Source organism: Taeniopygia guttata, chromosome W (genome assembly GCF_048771995.1).
Source record: "Taeniopygia guttata chromosome W, bTaeGut7.mat, whole genome shotgun sequence".
Taxonomy (NCBI): domain Eukaryota; kingdom Metazoa; phylum Chordata; class Aves; order Passeriformes; family Estrildidae; genus Taeniopygia; species Taeniopygia guttata.
Window position 1 is genome coordinate 8,755,435 of NC_133064.1, and position 21,274 is coordinate 8,776,708.

A 21,274-nucleotide genomic window follows, 5' to 3' on the forward strand; every position below is an offset into this window, starting at 1 on the left:
ATATCTAGATGACCTTTGTGCTTTTAATTTGCAGTGGTTGCTTCTGCACACACACGGCCTACTCAGCTTCCTGAACAGTCTTCCTCCTCACAACAGAATGGTAGTTTTTCAGATATATCTCCAGTTCAAGCTGCAAAAAAGGAATTTGGACCCCCTTGTATGTAAACCACGTATCAAGGATTCATTCTGGGCATTACATGTACATTTTTTTCAATTATGTTTTTGTCCATAAATGACAAATTTTCTATATATGCAGTTGCCTGTAGGCTTCCTCAAGAAGTTTTTTCAGAGTTCTATGGCTACAGAAATATTCACTTTTGTCATAGCTGTTCTTTCTGTCAAATTTATTTTTCGTTTATATCTTTTTAACTATGACAGTAGGGGTTTTTTTTCATTTACCTGGGCTTTCTTTTAATTCACACCAAGAGATCACATGTATCCAGATATCATCACATGTCCAAATATTTTTTGAGGGTCACTGCTATATTTTTGGTTCTGTTATGATTTTCCCATTAGCATGCCTTTTTTGCATTCATTTTTTATATACATTTTAGAAATTAAATTGCTGTAATTATTTTGTCCTAATACTAATATGCTTGAAAAGATAATTGATATAAATGAATGCATTTTAATTATTCATAAATTAATAGAATTGAAATGTTATGGTGTAAATACTAAATTAATGCAACATTAATAATATTTTTCAATTATATATTTTTTAAGCACGTAGAAAATCCAGTTGTGTAAAAGAGGTTGAAAAACTGCAAGAAAAACGTGAAAAAAGAAGACTACAGCAGCAGGAACTTAGAGAAAAAAGAGCTCAGGTTAGTATTTTTAGCTCAGATGGAAAATGTTTATCAGAAAAAAAGTTGCTTGCAAAATTATGTGCTTTTTTCAGTCTTCAACAATTTTTATGAACTATAATAATCTTGAAATTAAATGCTTTCATCCTGTATGTGGTTTCAATAAGTATTTTGGTACATGATTGCACTACTCTGATAACTATTTAGTCGGTTTTCCCCCTCTATTCTTTCCTACAGAAATAATTGCTTACAATTGCTTAGCATTCTGTGTGTTATTTAAAAATGAGGTCCTGATGACAGCTATTGCTTAAGGAAAATATATTAATGAAAATAATAAAATATTTTACATTTAGATAGGGCTGTTATTCTACAGGAGACATTAATAGAATGATAGAATTATTAAGGTTGGAAAAGGCCTTTATGATCACCAAGAATAACCATCAACCTAGCACCACTGTGTTCACCACTAAACCATGCCCCCAAGTGCCACATCCACATGTTTTTTGAACACTTCCAGGGATGGTGATTCTAACACTTCCCTGGGCAGCATGTTCCAATGCTTGACAACCCTTTCTGTGGAACAAATGTTTTGAGGCCATTTCCTCTTGTCTTGTCACTTGTTACTTGGGAAAAGAGGCCAATTCCCACCTCACCACAACCTCCTGTCAGGGAGTTGTAGAGAGCAATAAAGTCCCCTGAGCCTTCTTTTCTCCACACTGAGCTCTCCCCCCAGGTCCCTCATCTGCTCCTCATCAGACTTTTGCTCTACACCCTTCCCCATCTCTGTTGCCCTTCTCTGGACACACTCCAGCACCTCAATGTCTTTCTTGTTGTGAGGGACCCGAAACTGAACACAGGATTCCAAGTGCAGCCTCACCAGTGCCCAGTACAGGGGGATGGTCACTGCCCTGGTCCTCTTGGCCACACTATTGCTGAGACAAGCCAGAATTCCATTGGCCTTCTTGGCCACCTGGGCACATGCTGGCTCATGTTCAGTTGCTGTTGACCAGCACCCCTAGGTCCTTTTCACAGAATGGGTAAGGTTGGAAGGGACCACAATGGGGTCTTCTGGTCCAACCTCCCTGCTCAAGCAGGGTTATCCCAGAGCACATTACACAGGATTGCATTCAGGTGGTTCTTGAATATTTCCAGTGAGGGAGACTCCACAACCGCTCTGGGAATCTGTTCCTGTGCACGGTCACCTGCACAGTAAAGAAGTTCTTCCTCATGTTCAGATGGAACTTCCTGGGCATCAGTTTCTGCCCATTGTGTCTTGTCCTATTGCTTGGCACCACCAAGAAGAGCCTGACTCCAGCCTCTTGGCACCCACCCTTTAGATATTTATATACATTGATGAGGTCCCCTCTCAGTCATCTCTTTTTGAGGCTGAACAGGCACAACTCTCTCAGTCTTTCATTGTAAAAGAGATTATCCAGATCCGTGATCAACTTAGTAGTTCTCCGCTGGACCCGCTCCCGGATCTCCATGTCCCTCTTGTACTTAGGAGCCCAGAACTGGACACAGCACTCTAAATGTGGCCTCATTAGGGCTGATGGCAGCAAGCTCAGTGCTGTGGTTGGTACACCCAAAGGACTGGATGTCATCCAGAGGGACCTGGACAAGCTCAGTAAGTGGGCACATGGGAATCTCATGAGGTTTAACAAGACCAAGTACAAGGTGCTGCACCTGGGTTGGTGCAACTGCCAGTATCAATCCAGTCTTGGGGATGAACTGATTGAGAGCAGCCCTGATGAGAAGGACTTGGGGGGTGCTGGTGGATGAGAGGTTAGACATGATCTAACAATGTGTGCTGGCAGCCCAGAAAGCCAACCATGTCCTGGGCTGCATCAGAAGCATGGCCAGCAGGTTGAGGGAGGTGATTTTGCCCCTCTGCTCTGGTGACACCCCCACCTTGAGCACTGCATCCAACTCTGGGGTCCCCAAGACAGGAAGGACATTGACCTGTTGAGCAAGTCCAGAGGAGGTCACCAAGTTGATTAGGAGAATGGAGCACCTCTCCTATGAGGAAAGGCTGAGAGAATTGGGTTTGTTCAGGTTGGAGAGAAGTCTCTGTAATGACCTAATTGCGGCCTTCCAGTACCTGAAGGGTATGTGCAAGAGAGATGGAGAGGGACTTTTTGCAAGAGCATGGAGTGACAGGACAAGGGACAATGGCTTCAAACTGAGAGTAGGTTTAGATTAGATATTAGGAAGAAATTCTTGACTGTGAGGATGGTGAGGCACTGGAACAGGTTGCCCAGAAGACTTGTGGATGCCCCATCTCTCAAAGTGCTCAAGGCCAGGCTGGATGGAGCTAGTGGTCTAGTGAAAGGTGTCTTTATCCTTGACAGAGGGGTTGGAACTAGATGATCTTTAAGGTTCCTTTCAACCCACACCATTTTATGATTCTATGAGTAGAGAGGCAGGATCACCTCCCTTGACCTGATGGAAATGTTCTTCCCAATGCACCTCAAGATACCATCGACCTTCTTGGTCACAAGGGCACACTGCTGGCTCATGGACAGTTTTCTGTCCACCAGGACCCCCAGGTCCTTCTCCATAGAGCTGCTTTCCAGCAGGTCAGCCACATCCTGTGTTGATGCCTGGGGCTATTCCTCCCCAGGTGCAGGACCCTGCATTTGCCCTTGTTGAATTTGAGATGGTTCCTGTCTGCCCATCTCTCCAATCTATCAAGGTCCTTCTGAAGGGCTGCACAGCACTGTAGGGTATTGGCCACTCCTCCCAGCTTTGTGGCATCATTGAACTTGCTGAAAAGGCAAACAAGACTTGCCCCCCCCTTGGGGGACACCACCAATGATAGACCTCCAACTGGACCCTGTGCCAATGATCATGACCCTATGGGATCTACTGTTCAGCTAGTTCTCAACCTACTTCACTGTCCCCTCATTCATTTCTCATTTCCTGAGTTTGCCTATGAGGATGTTGTGAGAGACAGTGTTGAAAGCCTTGATGAAGTCCAGGTGGACAAGATCCATTGCTCCTTCCTCATCTAACCAGGTAGTTGTTTCATCTTAGAAGGCAATCAGGCTGGTCAAACATGATTTCCCTTCAGTGAATCCTTCCTGACTGCTTCTTATCACTTTCTTGTGCTCCATGTGGATAGAGATGGCCTACAGAATGAGGCACTCCATCACCTTTCCAGGGACTGAGGTGAGGCTGACTAGCCAGTAATTCCCTGGGTCCTCCTTCTTGCCCTTTTTGAAGACCAGGGTGACATTTGCATTCTTCCAGTCCTCAGGCACCTCTCCTGATCTCCACAACATTTCAAAGATGATCATGAGTGGCTTCCCTATGATGTCTTCTAGTGCTTTCAGCACTTCTGGATGCATCCCCTCAGGGCCCACAGACTTTTGGATGTCCAGTTTGCCTAGGTGTTCTCTGACCCAATCCTCCTTGACCAAGGGAATGTCTTCCTCCCACCATTCCTTTACCCTGGTCTCCTGGGTCAGACATCCCTGACGGCTGGTCTTATTAGTGAAGACTGATGTAAAAAAGGCATTCAGTACATCTGCCTTCTCTGTGTCCTCTGTTACCAGGGTCCTCTGTCCATTCAGGAATAGGCCCACATTATCCTTTGTTTTCCTTCTGTTATTGTTATATTTGAAAAAGCCCTTTTTGTTATACTAGACATCTTTGGCCAGACTTAATTCCAGATGGGCCTTGGCCTTCCTCATCTCATTTCTACTTACTCTGACAACCTCTCTTTTCATTCCAAGTGGCCTGACCCTGCTTCTACGTCCTGTGTATTTCCTGCTTTTGCATGAGTAATGACAGGAGTTCTTCATTCATCCAGGCAGATTTTTTGCCCCCTGTGCCCGATTTCTTGCTCATCATCGGGATGCATTGTTCTTGAGACTGGAGGAAGCAATCCTTGAATATCAACCAAATCTCTTGGACCCCTCTTCCCTGCAGGGCCTGTTTCCATGGGATTTGTCCAAGAAGATCCATGAAGAGGCTAAAGTTAGCTCTCCTGAAGTCCAGGGTTGTAATCTTACATGCTGCCCTACTTCCTTCTTGCCCAATACTGAACTCACCAATCTCATGGTCACTAGAGCAAAGGCTGCCCCCAACCTTCACATCTCCAACAAGGACTTCCCTGTTAGTGTAACATTTCCACTAGGTAGCTTTCCAGCCACTCTTCCCCAAGCCTAACCCCTTGCTGCATGGGGTAATTACAGCATTATGGTAAATTGTTCTTTATGATCTTTGATGTTTAATAGATTTCTTTTAGACTCATGTTTGAACAGTGAAACAATGATTTTTTTTTTTCTTTTTCCTTTATACCTGTTTATGCATTTATAAGTTCGCTTTGCATAATGCAAACAGTTTGCCAGTAAGTTGTTATAAATTTATGTGAAAGAAATGAAGTTGTTAGTTTTATTGAGTTTATATGGCCAGGTTTTGGTAGCAGGGAGACTACAGCGATGACTTCTCAGAGAAGCTGTTAGAAGCTTCCTCCATGTCTGGCAGAGACAACCCCTGGTGGCTCCAAGACAGATGGGCAGCTAGCCAAGGCTGGCCAATTAGAAGCGGTGGTAACACCTCTGTGATAACAAATTTAAGAAGAAAGAAAAAAAAAAAAAAAGTATTGCACAGTTGCAATTGGCAGCCAGAAAAGAGCAGGGTAAGAACATGTGAGAGGAACAACTCTGCAGACACCAAGGTCAGTAGAGAAGGGGGAGGAGCTGCTCTGGGCACTGGAGCTGAAATTCCTCTGCAGCCCATGGTGAAGACCATGGTGAAGGAGGCTGTGCCCCTGCAGCCCATGGAGGTCCATGGGGATGAAGACATCCACCTGCAACCCATGGAGGAGATCCATGCTAGAGGAGGTGGATGCCTAGGAGGTGGCTGTGAACCTGTGGGAAGCCTGTGTTGGAGCAGGCTCCTGGTAAGACTTGTGAGCCTGTGGGGGACTCACACTGTAGCAGCCTGCCCCTGAAGGACTGCACCCTGTGGAAGAGTGACCCATGCTGCAGCAAATTGGGGAGGACTGTTGCCAATGGGATGGACTCACGTTGCAGCAGTTCATGGAGAACCATTGCCCGTGAGGTGGACTCACGTTGGAGAAGTTAATGGAGAACTGTCTCCCATGGGAGGAAGCCCACGATGAAGCAGAGGAAAGACCCCTCTCCTTGAGCAGCCACAGAAACAACATATGATTAACTGACCATAACCCCCATTCCCTGTCTCCCTATGCCACTGGGGGAAGGAGTTTGATCTGGGAAGGAGAGAGGGGTTAGGGGAAGGTGTTTTTAAGGTCTTATTTTTATTATTATTATTCTGCTCTGATTTTATTAATAATAAATTCAATTAATATCTCTAATTCAAGCCTGTTTTGCCCATGATAGTATTTGATGAGTGATCTCTCCCAGTCCTTATCTCAACCCATGAACCTTTTGTTATATTTTCTTTCCCTTCTCCAGCTGTGAAGAGGAATAATAGAGTAGCTTTGGTGGGTGCCTGGGCATCCAAACAGAGTTAACCCACTACATTAATCTTTTGAGAAAATCTATTAATATTAAATTACTTGCTGTCATAGAAGTGTAAAAGCTTTAGCAAAACTAGTAGCATAGTCTTGTTGGCAGCCTGTATGTGTATGTATTAGTCTCTCCAAAGAGATACTCCTGTGGGGGACTGACTCTGGGCAGATGCCAGGTGCCCACCAAAGCTGCTCTATTACTCCCCTCCTCAGCTGGACAGGGGAGGGAAAATATAATGAAAGGCTCATGGGTTGAGATAAGGGTAGGGAGAGATCACTCACTGATTACCATCATAGGCAAAACAAACTTGAGTTGGGGATATTTGAATTTATTACCACCCAAAGTAGGATAATGAGAAACAAAACAAATCCTACAAACCCCTTCCCCTCTACCCTCCTTCAGTCCCAGTCTCAACTTTATTTTCAATTTTCTACCTCCTTCCTCCAATGACACAGGGAGACAGGAATTGGGAGTTATGGTTAGTTCATCACATGTTGTTTCTGCTTCTGCTTCCTTCTCAGGAACAGGACTCCTTCCCCTTCTCCAGCATGGGGTTCCTCCTATGGGAGACCGTCCTCCTCAAAATTCTCCAACTTAAGTCCTTCCCACAGGCTACAGTCCTTCACAAACTGCTCCAGTGTGGGTCCCTTTACACAGGGTGCAGTCCTTCAAGGACAGGCTGCTCCAGCAGGCATCCCCCACAGGGTCACAAGTCCTGTCAGTAAACCTGTTGCAGCATGGGCTTCTCTCTCCACAGGGTCACAGGTCCTGCCAGGAGCCAACTCCAATGTGGGCTTCAGACAGGGTCACAGCCTCCTTTGGGCATCCACCTGCTCCATAGTGGGTCTTCTCCATGGACTGTGGGTGGACCTCTGCTCCCCGTGGACCTCCATGGGCTGCAGGGGCACAGATATCTCACCATGGTCTTTGCCACAGGCTGCAGGGGAATCTCAACTCTGGTACATGGAGCACCTCCTCCCCCTCCTTCTCCCCTGACCTTGGTGTCTGCAGAGTTGTTCCTCTCACATATTCTCACTCTGCTCTTCTCTGGCCCCAAGTACTTCCACACAATAATTTTTTCCCTTTTAAAAATATTTATTACAGAGGCATTACCACCATCGCTGATGGGTTCAGCCATTGCTGGTGGCAAGTCCATCTTGGAGCTGGCTGTCATTGGCTCCATTGGACATAGGAGAAGCTTCTTGCAGCTTCTCACAGAAGCAACCTCTGTAGCCCTCCCTCTACCTGAAACCTGGCCATGCAAACCAAATACAACTACCAATCTGCTAGTGACATGAGAAATACCATCACCAATTCAGGTAATTTACTTAATGGTTTAATGATTTTTCTAAGTTGACCTAAAATCACTTATTTTGAATTCTTGTTCTCTAATTTCCATTCACTTAAAGAAATGCAAAGCATTACTATGGCTTTATGTGTAAAGAGCAAATAATTGGAGCAAATAATTTGTTTCATATGTTAAAATTTTTTGATGTGGTGCTAAAGCTTAAATTTTCTTTTTATCACTTCTGTGACAACTCTTAATTCATCATTTGCACATTCTGTTGTTGTTGTGAAATTCATCAAAAATTAGTCAAGCACTGGCATCTGGTGGGCAAGACCTTTAAACCGAGTTTGAAGAATATTAGGTAAATACCTTTTCCATAATAAGCAATACCCCTTTCTGAATGTTAGAAGGAAATGTTTCAGCAGGAATACATTTATTGTTGACTTACTATAAGTATTTTTAGTTCACTATAGTCAGCATGAACAACTTAAAGGTACAGTCAGCTTCTGATTACCAGGGCATAGTTTTGTCTGAAGTGTGGATCAGCTGTGTTACAGGTGTAGAGACATGAGCTGGCTCCATTTCAGCTTATTAACCCTAATGCAGTACTTTCTGAAAGTGCCTATCATCAGATATGATCTAGAAGGAGTTTTAGCTCATTTGGAGGAAGCCATGCAAAGTTTAATAAGGTCTGAGCACCAGAGCTGGCTATGCATGGCATCAGCAGCATGTTCTGAAATGGGGTAAAAACTGATAGTTGCAGGGAGAACTGACAGGAAGAACATTGAGTGATTCTGCAGTGAACCAGCACAGCCCACAGTAGGCTCAGTAGCTCAAGCCTTGCAAGGTTTAGAGGGGCTCTGTGCATGGCCTCTTATATGTCCATTGACTCAGATACTCATGGTTCCAGGTTTAGGGACAGGAGACCTTGTGTGCCTGAATATAGCCTTCTGTGTATCATTTGGATTGATTCTGCTTTTTTGGGGGGGTCTAGGAATGTTAGAACAGTTTCCAATGTATCCAAGTAACTGTAGGAGCTAACTCAGGACCAGCAAGTAGGATCAACCTCCTTTAACCAACTTGGATGCAGCAGGGTTGTGTTTAGAGTGGCTGGGGCACCCACACTGTACTCTGCAGTGTGTTTTGTACCTGTATAATAGAGTGTATCCATTTGTCTGTTGGACCAATTTATCTCAGATTAAGATGCATTGACTGCATATGTTATCTGTCGTGCAAGATGTTCATCTGTGTTTAATGTGAAGATTCTGGCAAAAAGCAGTAGTCATTTCTTTGTTGAGTAGAATTTTAATGACTTCTCAATTCAAAAGTATTTTCTAATACATGCCAACCAAAAAAATGAAATAGAAAGTATATAATTATTTTGCTTTATGGCCAGTAATTTAGCTACATCAGAATAGAAAAAGGCATTAAATTTGCAGTTGAGATATTTATGGTGTTTTGGATAAAAATTAACATTTCAGTTAATGTGTATTTTTTTACAAATAAATTTAGAAGGTATTGAAATTTGTTCATTTCAGGAAAAAAGTATATTAGAGATTCTGTTGCTTATTTCCCTAGGATGTTGATGCTACAAATCCAAATTATGAAATTATGTGTATGATAAGAGATTTCAGGGGAAGTTTTGATTATAGACCACTCACAACTGCAGATCCTGTAAGTACCCAAGTGATGTGGAAATTTTTTATCCTTCTGAATTTTGCTCTTTGTCTCCAATTTTTTTGATGCATGTACCTGGCCTTGAACACTTCCACACAGGGAGCATCCACAAGTTCTCTGGACAATCTGTGTCTCACCACACTCATAGTAAAGAATTTCTTCCTAACATCTAATATAAATCTCTCCTATTTTAGTTTAAAACCATTTCCCCTCATCACTATACTCCCTGCTAAAGAGTCCCTCCCCATCTTTCTTGTGGGCCTCCTTTAGGTACTGGAAGGCTGCTATAAAGTTTCCCTAGAGCCATCTTTTCTCCACGCTGAACACCCTCAGTTCTCCTAGCCTGTCTCCATAGCAGAGGTGCTCCAGCCCTGATCATCTTCATGGCCTCCTCTGGACTCACTCCAACAGGTCCACATCCTTATGCTGGAAGCCCCAGAGCTGGATGCAGTACTCCAGGTGGGGTCTGACAAGAGCACAGTAGAAGGGAAGAATGAACTCTCGACCTGCTGGTCACACTGCTTTTGATACAGTGTAGAATGTGATTCACTTTCTGGGCTGTGAGCACACATTGCCAGCTCATATTCAGTTTCTCATCCACTAATACCTCCAAGTCCTTCTTGGCAGGCCTGCTCTCAATTTACTCATTGCCCAGCCAGTATCCATGTTTGGGATTGCCCTAACCCAGGTGCAGGACCTTGCACTTGGCCTTCTTGGACTTCATGAACTTCACATGGGCCCAACTCTGAAGCCTGTCCAGGTCCCTCTGGATGGTATTCCTTCCCTCTAGCCTGTCAACCATGATGCCGTTGAGGCAGGACGGTATGAAAGAACTCCAGTTCAGAAGGCTTGAGAATAAAATTCCGATTTGTTTCAAATACATTGCTCTTTTATAGAGAGCATTGTCCAGACCGATTCCATTGGTCCCAGAGTAAAAACATCTCACACCATTGGTGTGCAGTGAATGACACTCAATGGCAGAACTTATCTATAAACAATGTAAACAACAAGAGAGATAAAGAATTATTTGCATTCTTTCCCAACTGTTTCCCAGGCTCCTGCCTGGTTAGAAACCCTCCGTTTTGTCTCTGACTGAACTGAGAATATCCACAAACCACACCACACAGCTTGGTGTTGTCAGCAAAATTGCTGAGGGTGCACTCAATCCTACTGTCCATGTTACCAACAAAGACGTTAAACAGTGCTGGTCCCAATACCAACCCCCGAGGAACACCATTCATCACTGGTCTCCACTTGGACATTGAGCCATTGACTGTAACTCTTTGAGTGCAACTGTCCAGACAATTCTTTATCCACCAAGTGGTCCATCTGTCAAATCCATGTCTCTCCAGTTTAGAGACTACCATGTTGTGCAGGATAGTGTCAAATGCTTTACACTAGTCCAGGTAGATGACAACAGTCACTCTTCCCTCATCCACCAATGTTGTAACCCTCTTATAGAGGCCACCAAGTTTGTCAGGCACAGGATCCAGTTAAAGGCCACGAAGATGATGAGGGAACTGGAGCATCTCTCTTATGGGGAGAGACTGTGGGAGCTGGGCCTGTTTAGTCTAGAGAAGACTGAGTGGGTATCTGTCCTGGTTTAGGTCAAAATTTGGGAGGAAACCTCCAAATGGGGTCCCTCTAGAAAAGCAAATTCAAGCAGCCCCTCCCCCTCCTGGTTCAGGAAATTATTTCTTTGGAGAAAAGTAGAAAAAACTGTTTATTTAACAAGCAAAGTATTCATAAGCATAAAAAATGAATAGTATTAAACAGTGGAACCTCTCCTCCTGAAAAGATGGCAAATTCAGAAATTCCTTGTCGTGGAGTGTAGCTTGGCTCTCTTAGTCTCTTATCAGTCCCTTTGGTGCTGGAAAATGCCATGGTCCAGGCCCAGGCCCCAGTGGGCGGCAGGTGCAAGTTCCCGGTGCTCTTCTGGGTTTTCAGTCCAGAGCAGGTTTGAACAGTTCCAAGAAAAAGAAAAAAAAACAGTCCGGGGAACTTCTCTGCCTCAGCTAGCTAAAAACTAACTAAAAAGCAAAGGAGAGCTCTCTCCTGCTGTCTGTTCATACTGCAGACAACACAGTCGAGAAGAAGGAATGTGGAGGAGTGAGTGCAGTTTCTGAAAACAAGCTGCGTGCTTCTGCCCCTCCTTCACTCTCAGAACCAGTCTTAAAGGCGAAAAACTTAATATCCAGCATTAACAGAATAGATGATTGGGGATACAAGCATCATAAAGTCACCCCAGGACAGGATCTCATTAATGCATATAAATATCTCAAAGCAGGTGCCGAGAGGATGGTGCCAGACTCTTTTCAGTGATGCCCAGTGACAGGATGAGGAGCAATGCCCATAAACTAAAATGTAGAAGTTTCACCTCATCATAAAGAACTTTTTTACAGTGAGGGTGGCAAGGCACTGGAACAGACTGCCCAGGGAGGACATGGAGTCTCCCTCTCTGGATACATTCAGAACCCACCTGGACATGTTCCTGTGTAACTTTCTCTGGGTGACCCTGCCTTAGCAGGGCACTGAGGTGACACTGATTGGTCTGTAGTTCCCTGGTCTTCTTTACTTCCCTTTTTGAACATTGGGGTTATGTTTCCCCTTTTCCAGACATGGGAACTTCACCAGACTGCCATGATTTCTCAAATATGATGGATAGTGGCTTAGCCACTTGCCTTGGTTTGAAAGACAGGTGTTTGCCAAAGAAGGCAGGAACCTCCCTTGGAATGGAAAATATGACCCCCTTCCCTCTAAATTATTATAACTTTGAACTTAAGGGGCTTTCGGGCAAACATGTGGGAAAAGAAATAACAGTTCTTTACTAGTATATATATGTATAACTGAAGCGATACACGGAATAAATAAATAGACTCCACAACCTGGGGTAGTTACGAAGTGGGTATGTATTGTCAGCGCCTGAAACAAGTGAGATAACTCTCCAAGACTTGTGTGCTGAGCCTTAGTCTGACCCAAATCTTTATTCACAAAGATATTCCATATGCAGTACATTACACAACTTTTCTATGCATATTTAACCCCTGGCCCCACCTGTCTTCGCCTCTCATGCTAAATAGGTCCACGCTCTTCTAGGCATGCGTGGTTTGCTGTGGTGGTCCTGCGGGGGTCTCTGGTGGTCTCTTGAGGCTGAAGATCGTGGCCTTCCTCATGGTTGAACTTTTGAACTTTTCTCCTTTGCGCATGCGCTTTTGGTCTTTTGGTGCTTATCTGAGTACCGTCTGTTAGTCTCAGTAGGCTTAGGGACAGAGAAGCCTCTTTATCTGGGTTCTTTGTATTTTCAGTCCTTTCTGGTATTGTTCTTTGTGCAAGAAGCTTCAGAAATTTGCATTTTCTTATGCCCTTTTGTACCTTGGCAGAGTAAAAGGTTAAAATTCAACACATAACTCTACAAGCTGGAATATAAATGCTTAATTCATTTTGTTAACTTAAGTGAACTCCAAAAATCTCTGTTTCAATACCGGATACTCTGCATGATCAGATTACTGTTTTATTATTGTATGGTTCTCCCTTTTGGGTTCTAGGTTACTGTGTAGACACAAGGGGCTTTTACGCATTCAGATGACTCACTATCTTGTAAATTTATATTTCTTTAAATTATGTTGTTATTCAAGAATAGAAGTAAAATACTGTATAGCTGGAATCGGGGTATATTTTACTGAAAGATTATTTCCTTTGTAGATTGATGAGCACAGGATATGTGTTTGTGTACGAAAACGACCACTCAATAAAAAAGGTATGGCCATTTAAGATTTTGCAGAATTTTTTCTCTGAAAAGCTGCTTCTGATAGTAATATTATTTATATTAAAGAGATCTAAAAATACTGATCAAAGGCAAAACTCTGTTATACTGGACAATATGTGTGAGGTACCCATAAAATGTATAAACTTATCATAATCTGAATAAAGATCGGGATAAAAGTAGTTAAACTGTCACCATTTTATGGAGTGTAATTTTTTTCCCAAGATCATCTAGGATGCATTTCGTTGATCTGGGAATTAATTCTACTGCAATTTCTTCGGTATTTTTATATTGTGATTGGATCACCATTCTTTTAAAGTATCTTGAAGTGATCTTCTGATCAGTGAGTTACTCAATGAAAACGTTCCTACACTTTTTTGTTAGAGATGTATATTTGTACTTTCATGTCTTCAATCAGACATGAAGGGTACAATTTGGGTGCCTGAATGTTGGTGTCTTCTGACATTTAAGGTGCTCAAGGGTGTCCAAGATACCAAGATATCCTTGCAGGGCTAGCAGGTTATAGACAAACTGGAGACATATATCTCCTGGAATTGCTGCTCAGGGCTGGGCAGGATACCTTAGGGTATATGAATCACTCCTTAGTAACTTCTTTTCATGTATGATTTGCTTTACAACTTTTTTCCTTACTGCCTGGTGATCAGACTAGAGTCTATATGCCCCCCCCAAAAAAAACCCAAACATTTCGGTTTTCAACTCAAATTAAATCCCAGTATTTCTATTAAGTTCTTTAATGAGAAATTAAGAACTGCAAATGCATCTGGATTGAAGCCTGTGTGAATCCAACACTAAAGCAAGCTGATTTTCATTTTGAAAGATGTTTCTTTCCTTCTCTTTGGTTTTTTTTTTAGCTTAAGGACTCAAAGAACATCACTCTGACTCTGAAACAACATGGGATGCATTTATTATTTTTGAACTGTCAACTACACATTGAGAGTTATCTGGAGGATATCCAGAGGAACATGGGAGAATTGTATAGGAAAGGGAAAACATATATTGATGTTAGTATATAGTTTGTTTTGTCTTATATTTTGATTCTGTGCAAATATCTTGGATATTAGTGTTCTGGAGCTATTAAGAATAGTTCCGATTTGTTGGTAGGAAGATGAGTGTGTAGGTAAAAATGAGGTTTGCTCTAAAGTTATTTTGCATTTTTAAGAATAAGCTATAATAAAAATATATTAATTAAATAATCTATGCTGGGGAGGAACCATAGAGATAATCTTGTACCCACATAATGCAGTATTCTGGGAATATTCACTTTAATTTTGAAAGTTCATAAGAAACAATATTTCTCTTGTCACATTTAAAAATTATATAAAGAAATAGAAGACATTAGTGTGTAATACCCTGAAGAGAAAAATAGAAATAGTTTTTCCTGTGTTATTGCAATAACATGTCAAAAATATTCTCTTTCCATATTCATGTTCTGTATTTTGAAATGCTGTAAGATGTTCAAATAATTTGCTAGAAATCAAGTGTATCAATCAATTTCAGGTAGTCTCACAAACACAGAATTATCACCAAAATCTTTAGGTGTTCTCAGCACCAGTCATTTTGTGGATTAACTTTGCAGGACGTAGGTCTTCAGACTGACATTTTAAGATTTTATTTCAGTGACATATATTTAAAACAATTGTTTAAGAAAAAACAGCTTTTGACTGCTTTTACTAAAGTTTTTTTCTGAAAAATTTTAACCTTTTTATAGATCTTTTCACCATTATTCCTTATTTATTCTCTTTGTTTGCTGCACAATAATTACATTTTATTTTATTGCAGTGCAGTTGAAAAATTAAATATATAGTGACTTGAATGCATATTTCTGTTGGTGTGTAATGTCATGCAATAGTAACCATTGTACTGTTTGATTGGAATTTTAACTGATGAAAAGATGTCTACCTGATTGTATAGAGCTACATCAAATTCTTTAACTGCATGCCTTAAGAAATTTTACATAGAAATGCAAGTAGGACACATCAGTGATCCTGACTGTACACAGAAAGGATCATTATTTTTGTACATCTCATGGATCATTGGGTTCTCTGTTTTGCTGTCATATCTCATATAACAATTAGCAACAAATTGTAGTGCTATGTAGTAATTATAACCTGAGGACTCATTACTAAAATTGCATCTAGATGGCTTTTGTTCATTCCTAGTGAGAGGAAATATCTTTAGCATGTTCAGCTTTTTCTGCTTACAAGATCATTTAAATAAAACATTTTACTTTAGAGAAATTCTATATTAAAGACTTGAGATTGCAGGAGGAATACAAAAATGAAACTATGTAGAATGAAAACAATTTTTTTCTTTTTGAAAGCTGTGAAGATATGTCTATAATTTAAGAGATTTAGGAAAAATAAAAAGAATTTTAAAATGAAGCTATAATGATAGTGCTATCATTAATTATCTTAGTTTTTCTAATCAACTTTTTACAACCTTTTGTAGGGAGCGCTGTGCTCCAGGACGGCTTCAATGAATGGAGATGAGAGATCTCTGAATGTTGCTTTTAGAATATAAGGTTTATTAGGGATGGTGAAAGGTCTTGCTTGGAGCTGCCAGACGCAGCACGTGGCAAGGCCTGAGGTGATGGGGGAGGGGAGAGACAAGGGGTTTTAGGAGAGGGTGGAAGATCTAAGAGGGGGGAGTTCCAAGAGGGCGTCTGGCCCCTCGGAGACCCCTTATCAGGGGGCTCCAAGGTGGGCTGGAACAAGACTTGGGCCAATGGGGTTACAGACACTTGATGTTTCAGGGGAGGGTTACAGATGTGGGATGAACCATACATTTTGGGGGTTGAGATGGAACAGTCCATTTGACTTTTGGACCTATCTGTAGGTAAGGGTATTGTCCAGCCAGTAGGGAGGGTTGTTTTCATCCTGGCTGTACTATTGTAAATCTTTTGCTAGGCAATTATATTTATCCATCCTTCCCAACAACCTTTCTTTACCTTCTAGCACCTGGTAAGATAGGACAACTAGACTGCAAAAATGAAATCTCTTACTTAGCAGATTACTATCTAGGTATCAGAAGCCCAAGTCTATTGCAGTGTTGTTGCTTGGAGGAGCTGTGTTATCTGAAATATTATAAGAGTGTAAACAATGAAAATATGTAAAAAATAGTGATGTGTTGCTACTTAAATATATATATTTTTTATTTATTTTATAGAAACTTTAATGAAAGACCTGGATGTAATAACAATTCCTAATAAAGATGTTGTGATGGTACATGAACCAAAACAAAAGGTGGATTTAACAAGGTACCTCGAAAACCAAACTTTTCGTTTTGATTATGCCTTTGATGACATGGCTCCTAATGAAATGGTTTACAGGTATGTGTATATGGAGTTTTTTGGGAATATTTTTTCTCATATATCTGTGATGTCAATAACTGTGGGCTTACCTTGGTCATGGTGTTCTGGTTTGAAAGCAAAACCAGTGAGAGACTCCAAGTCAGAAATACAGTTTATTGGGAAAAGGGAAAAAAGACAAAATACATGCAATGATACAAAAGGAAGACCACTGACAAAGTCAGAATACAACCTGACACCCCTCTGGCCAGCGTGCTGGTAGCAGTCCAAATTGGAGTGGCTGCAGTCCTCTTGGAATGGCAGATGTGGTTGCTGTGTCTTCTCAGAAACTTGTGGGAAGGCTGCCCCTCTGTCTAGAAATCCCCGGATTTATCCAGGTGGGAATGCCTAGCTCCTCCCCCTGGGCGGAGCATCTCACAATGGGCTGATGTTATTCTGAGTCACGAGGTGTGTCCTTAATCACCTGTTAAACAGAACTGGCTCCTGGAGAGTGTTATCTCTGAGTCATGTGGCAACACATTGATGGGCTTATTAACAGGAGATAAGGAAAACTGCCCAGAGGCAACTGCTACTCAGATGGTAATAGGAAACATCTTGGTGCTTCAATCTTGGACACATGGACTTCTAGTCTCTCTGTTATCAGATATGTATGTTGCTAACTCGATTCTTTTCCCTGTTTACTTTTGGTTTAGCTCTGTTTATTTTGAATCCTGCTCCCAGTTCTCCTTCAAGACTTTTCCAGGGTCTAGTGTGTATTTCTTCTTCAGGAGTCAAACAAATCAGGAGAGGGTGGGGAAAGAGTACAGAGAGAGACCCCATGGTATTTGGATCTTCATTTTCTCCTTTATCCTTCTGTTTCACTTCCACAGTTGAAACAGAATAATGCACACAACACTTAAAAAAATTTATTTAGAAGTAACTGTTTACCTTGTACAAGTTGCTAAATGGATTAGATACAGGCAAGGTTAAGACACCATAACAGGTCATAATCTTGGTATGTAGTCTAAATATTGTGAATATTCTTGCAAAGAATATTGATCTTAGAAAAAGCTGTGCCCTTGAAAATGTGTCGCTAATTATTGTCTACTGGTAGCATCTTTTCTTTCTTGATAGTAAAGAGCTGTTGGAGAGTGATCTAGCTGGTGAGGTGTGCCTCTGTCACACAGAGATAATATCTTTACATAGAGGAACAGTTGAGCTTTGGCCTTTCCCAGACATCTGTTGTCTTGGCACTGCTCAAACTTCTCCTGGCTTGTATCTGAGAGGTCACTTCCTGGCTCTCCCTGCCCACTTATTGGGTAGACAGTCAGTATCCCTTAGGACTTTCCAACACAAGAGGGGGAGGAATGTGACTCAGATTCAAGAATACTTGGCTAGAGATGCAGTGAAACAACACTGGAGGCTGGAGGAGAGAGAGAGAGAGAGAGCGCCTTTACCTGATAACTTATTACCCCATTAGCAGGCCATCATGCCCATGGAAATCCCTTGGACACATATCTCATGGCACAGGTCATGGAACACCTGGCTGTTTCCAGTTGCTTCATTATGAGTGTGTGAGACATTTTTCAGAAGGGCTCAACGGGGCCTACACCCCATGTCCTTCCTTTGTCTCAAGTTTTGCTTTTCTGTCTTGTCTTTTCCTTACAGCCTCTTGCAATAGTTTTCCTCCCACTTAACAACCGGTTCCTGTAATCTCCCTCCTTCATGTTGTCTTTGTGAGCATAGTGCTTAAATGTGAGGGATGTTTTTGACATAAAATGTTATTATGTTTTTGTACTGAGTTTCTTCAGCAAAATTTTTATTACATGCATAATAAATTAATAGCAATATGGGAAAATATTGAAAGATGTTCATATTCATACTGAAACAATAAATCTCTAGTCTTTATAGAAGAACAGGCTTTTTTTCCCTCCCTCATATGGCACAATAATGATTATCACATGAAGGATAATCTACTTCAAGGCCTCCTGTAGTAATACAGTTGCGAAGAAGATAAGTATCATGTTCTACTCTAACCAGAACTACCAGGGTCACAATGGAGGGAAAAAAAAATAGGACAAGTTACTTCAGTTTTCTTCAATATGCTAAAATTTCTCATATTTCTATATTGAAAAATGTTTTCAAGAAATGTACTACTATTTATTCCCTTATTATTACTTTACTTAGGCTGTATTTTAAGTATTTTTGAATCCATGAGCTGCAACACTGAGTTGCAAGGTTTTTTTAAGTATTAAAAAACTTAAATGCCTTTTGAATTTTAAAGGAGATTCAGAGTTTATATTTCTGAAGGCTCAAGATTGCAAATAAAGGTTCTACTAGAAAGAGTGACTGTTTTGACGTGGTACTATTTGGAGTTGTATAATGCTTTACAAAAATTTTCTAGACATGTTTGTATTTTGCCTTATTTAAAAATACATATAATTAAGTCAATTTTGTATAAATCAGCAAAATAAATAATTTCAAATGCAATTAAGCAGAGATAATGGAATGTGCTTCTTAGGTGGATAGGTTTCCTAAAACTGATTGGGAATATCCTCTTGAGGACAAAAAAAAAAAAGGTATATACTTGGAGGATGCAAAAAAGAAAGACTAAGGCTGATCAGGAATCATCTGGTATATTTTTGATGAAAACTGATGATTCAGTTAAACGTAGATTTTTGCATAACCTTTGGTTGCTGAATGTCTTAATCTTATCCATATTGTTTTTGTAAGTGACGTGTGTGTTCCAAAGTGGAATGAAAGGAGGTTGTAACACCTAAGTGTTTCTGTTAACAATCATTCTTGTTTCTGTCACTAAACATACATTATTTGTAAACACCTGGAAAAAGTGGAGGCAACCACCATAAGGTTATCTTTTGGAGATTTTCATGAAGTAATGGTGATAAGGAGCTGAATTGGGATCAATAGCTACATTTATTTAAGTAAAAATTAATTCTCTAAAATAGAACAATTATATTTTGGAAAATATTTTTGACATATCAAATAATGCTTAAGGGATAACTGGATTTTTCCATTCTGATGAGCCTGGGTAGATGTTTGATTGAGCCTTGTCTCAGTGTAAGTTTGTTCTCAAAATATTAAGACATGCAATGTGTTTTTGACCACTTGTATTCTGAACTTAATATTGGAAGCTAATTTTGGGAGCAAAAACTATAGTGGATTTTTTGTATTTGCAAAATCTAAGCATTTAAGTGCTGCACTGTCCTACTTCTGTATCTTATAATGGTATCTTCTTTAGGGAGCTCCAAACTCCATGTAGCAAAATGTGCCATGTTACAACACTAAAACAAGAAAATTCTTTTTCTTGCGGTTTGAATTTTTTTTTTTTTTCAATAAATGGGAAACACCTTGTAGCTTTCCTCTAATTGTTTAGGATATTTGAATGACCTAGAGCTGGTAGCTTCTTTAGTTCAGGAATTAATGTGCAGATGTCCTTTGGCCTCTCAAAGTTCAGAACCAGTTTTGTCACTTCTGGCATTAAAATTTATAGTGTCTTTGTGGTGGTGTTGGTTTTTAAAAGTAATTAAATTTCTTAAATACTGTTGTTTTTTACATTTAAGGTTTACAGCTCGACCATTAGTAGAGACCATATTTGAAAGGGGAATGGCCACTTGCTTTGCATATGGACAAACAGGCAGTGGAAAAACCTATGTAAGTATTTCCTCTACATGTCAGCAATATACTTCTTTTTGTGTATTATACACTTCAATAAATTCTAATAAGTAACAAATATGTAAGTTACAGTTCTGTGATCTTTATCGTGTATTTTTGGTCTTTTGTTTTTTAATTTAGACTATGGGTGGTGACTTTTCAGCAAAGAACCAAGATTGTTCTAAAGGAATATATGCACTTGCAGGTGAGACTTTATTGTTCTGTTGGCTTTTTGCAAATTAGTTGAGGTCAATGTATTTCTACTTCCTGTTGTACAAACATAAGGGTCTACATAATTTCCCTTACAGTGGAGCTTTGGTAACATAAAAAGTAGTTTCTAGATGTGTAGTTTTTACATGGAAAGGTAAAAATTAACAGATAACTTAAGAAATGTAAGAAATATAAATGATGATTGAGTTTACAATTTTTGAGTCTTCTGCATCTTCCAACGTAATGTGGCAGTTTAAACTGCATTGTTTCTTAATTGATTGACTTGATTGTTACACTTGCAAAATATGAGATGCTGTAAAATAGACTGCTATGTATTAATGTCTTCACTAAATGAAAATATATAACTACATTTCTTTTTATTTTGTAAATGTATTCACAGCTAGAGATGTCTTTTTAATGCTAAAGAAGCCAAATTATAACAAGTTAGAACTTCAAGTATATGCAACATTTTTTGAGATCTATAGTGGTAAGGTAAGTACCTGATTTTTTTTCGGAGGAAGGTGGAATTTCTCTTTCACAAACAAGATTGTGAGCTTGTCACATAAAAGATTTTTTCCTTTTTGTACTAAAAGCTTTATTTCAAATAATTCTTTATACTTCCCTTTCAATCACAGGTTGGAAGGGACCACAGTGGGTCATCTGGTCCCACCTCCCTGCTCAACCAGGATTGTGCATTGAATGCTTTGCATATTTTGATATGACATTTGAAGCAAAAATATCTTTTAAAGCTCCTCTTTAACTGTTATGTTCCCCTCCTCCCCAAGGTTTTTGACTTGTTGAACAGGAAGACAAAATTAAGAGTGTTAGAAGATGGTAAACAGCAAGTCCAGGTGGTGGGATTACAGGAATGTGAAGTCAAATGTGTTGAAGATGTTCTTAAGCTTATTGAAATAGGCAACAGCTGCAGGTATCTCTCATAGCTTTCACCAATTTTTCATTGTAAATTAAAGAATTGCAACAAGATTTTTTTTGTCTCTTCATAGTGATGGCTTTTTAATATGTAGTGGTATTTTTGATAATGTTGGCTGCAAG

General features: G+C 40.4%; 1 protein-coding gene across 8 annotated transcripts in view; it reads left to right on the plus strand.

Moving 5' to 3' along the window:
* The window catches only part of LOC116806870 (kinesin-like protein KIF2A), a 132,929-nt gene that overhangs the window by 74,925 nt on the left and 36,730 nt on the right, over window positions 1-21,274 (plus strand). For 5 of the 8 annotated variants that reach the window (XM_032744654.3, XM_032744652.3, XM_032744659.3 and 2 more), the window contains exons 5-13: window positions 35-157; window positions 724-824; window positions 9,171-9,266; window positions 12,972-13,026; window positions 16,219-16,381; window positions 19,921-20,011; window positions 20,153-20,216; window positions 20,622-20,713; window positions 21,007-21,149. In XM_032744654.3, coding sequence (XP_032600545.1) covers window positions 35-157; window positions 724-824; window positions 9,171-9,266; window positions 12,972-13,026; window positions 16,219-16,381; window positions 19,921-20,011; window positions 20,153-20,216; window positions 20,622-20,713; window positions 21,007-21,149 — 928 coding nt within the window. The remainder of the gene's footprint in view (window positions 1-34; window positions 158-723; window positions 825-9,170; window positions 9,267-12,971; window positions 13,027-16,218; window positions 16,382-19,920; window positions 20,012-20,152; window positions 20,217-20,621; window positions 20,714-21,006; window positions 21,150-21,274) is intronic. The other 3 variants (XM_032744660.3, XM_032744657.3, XM_032744655.3) reach the window with 1 other exon arrangement.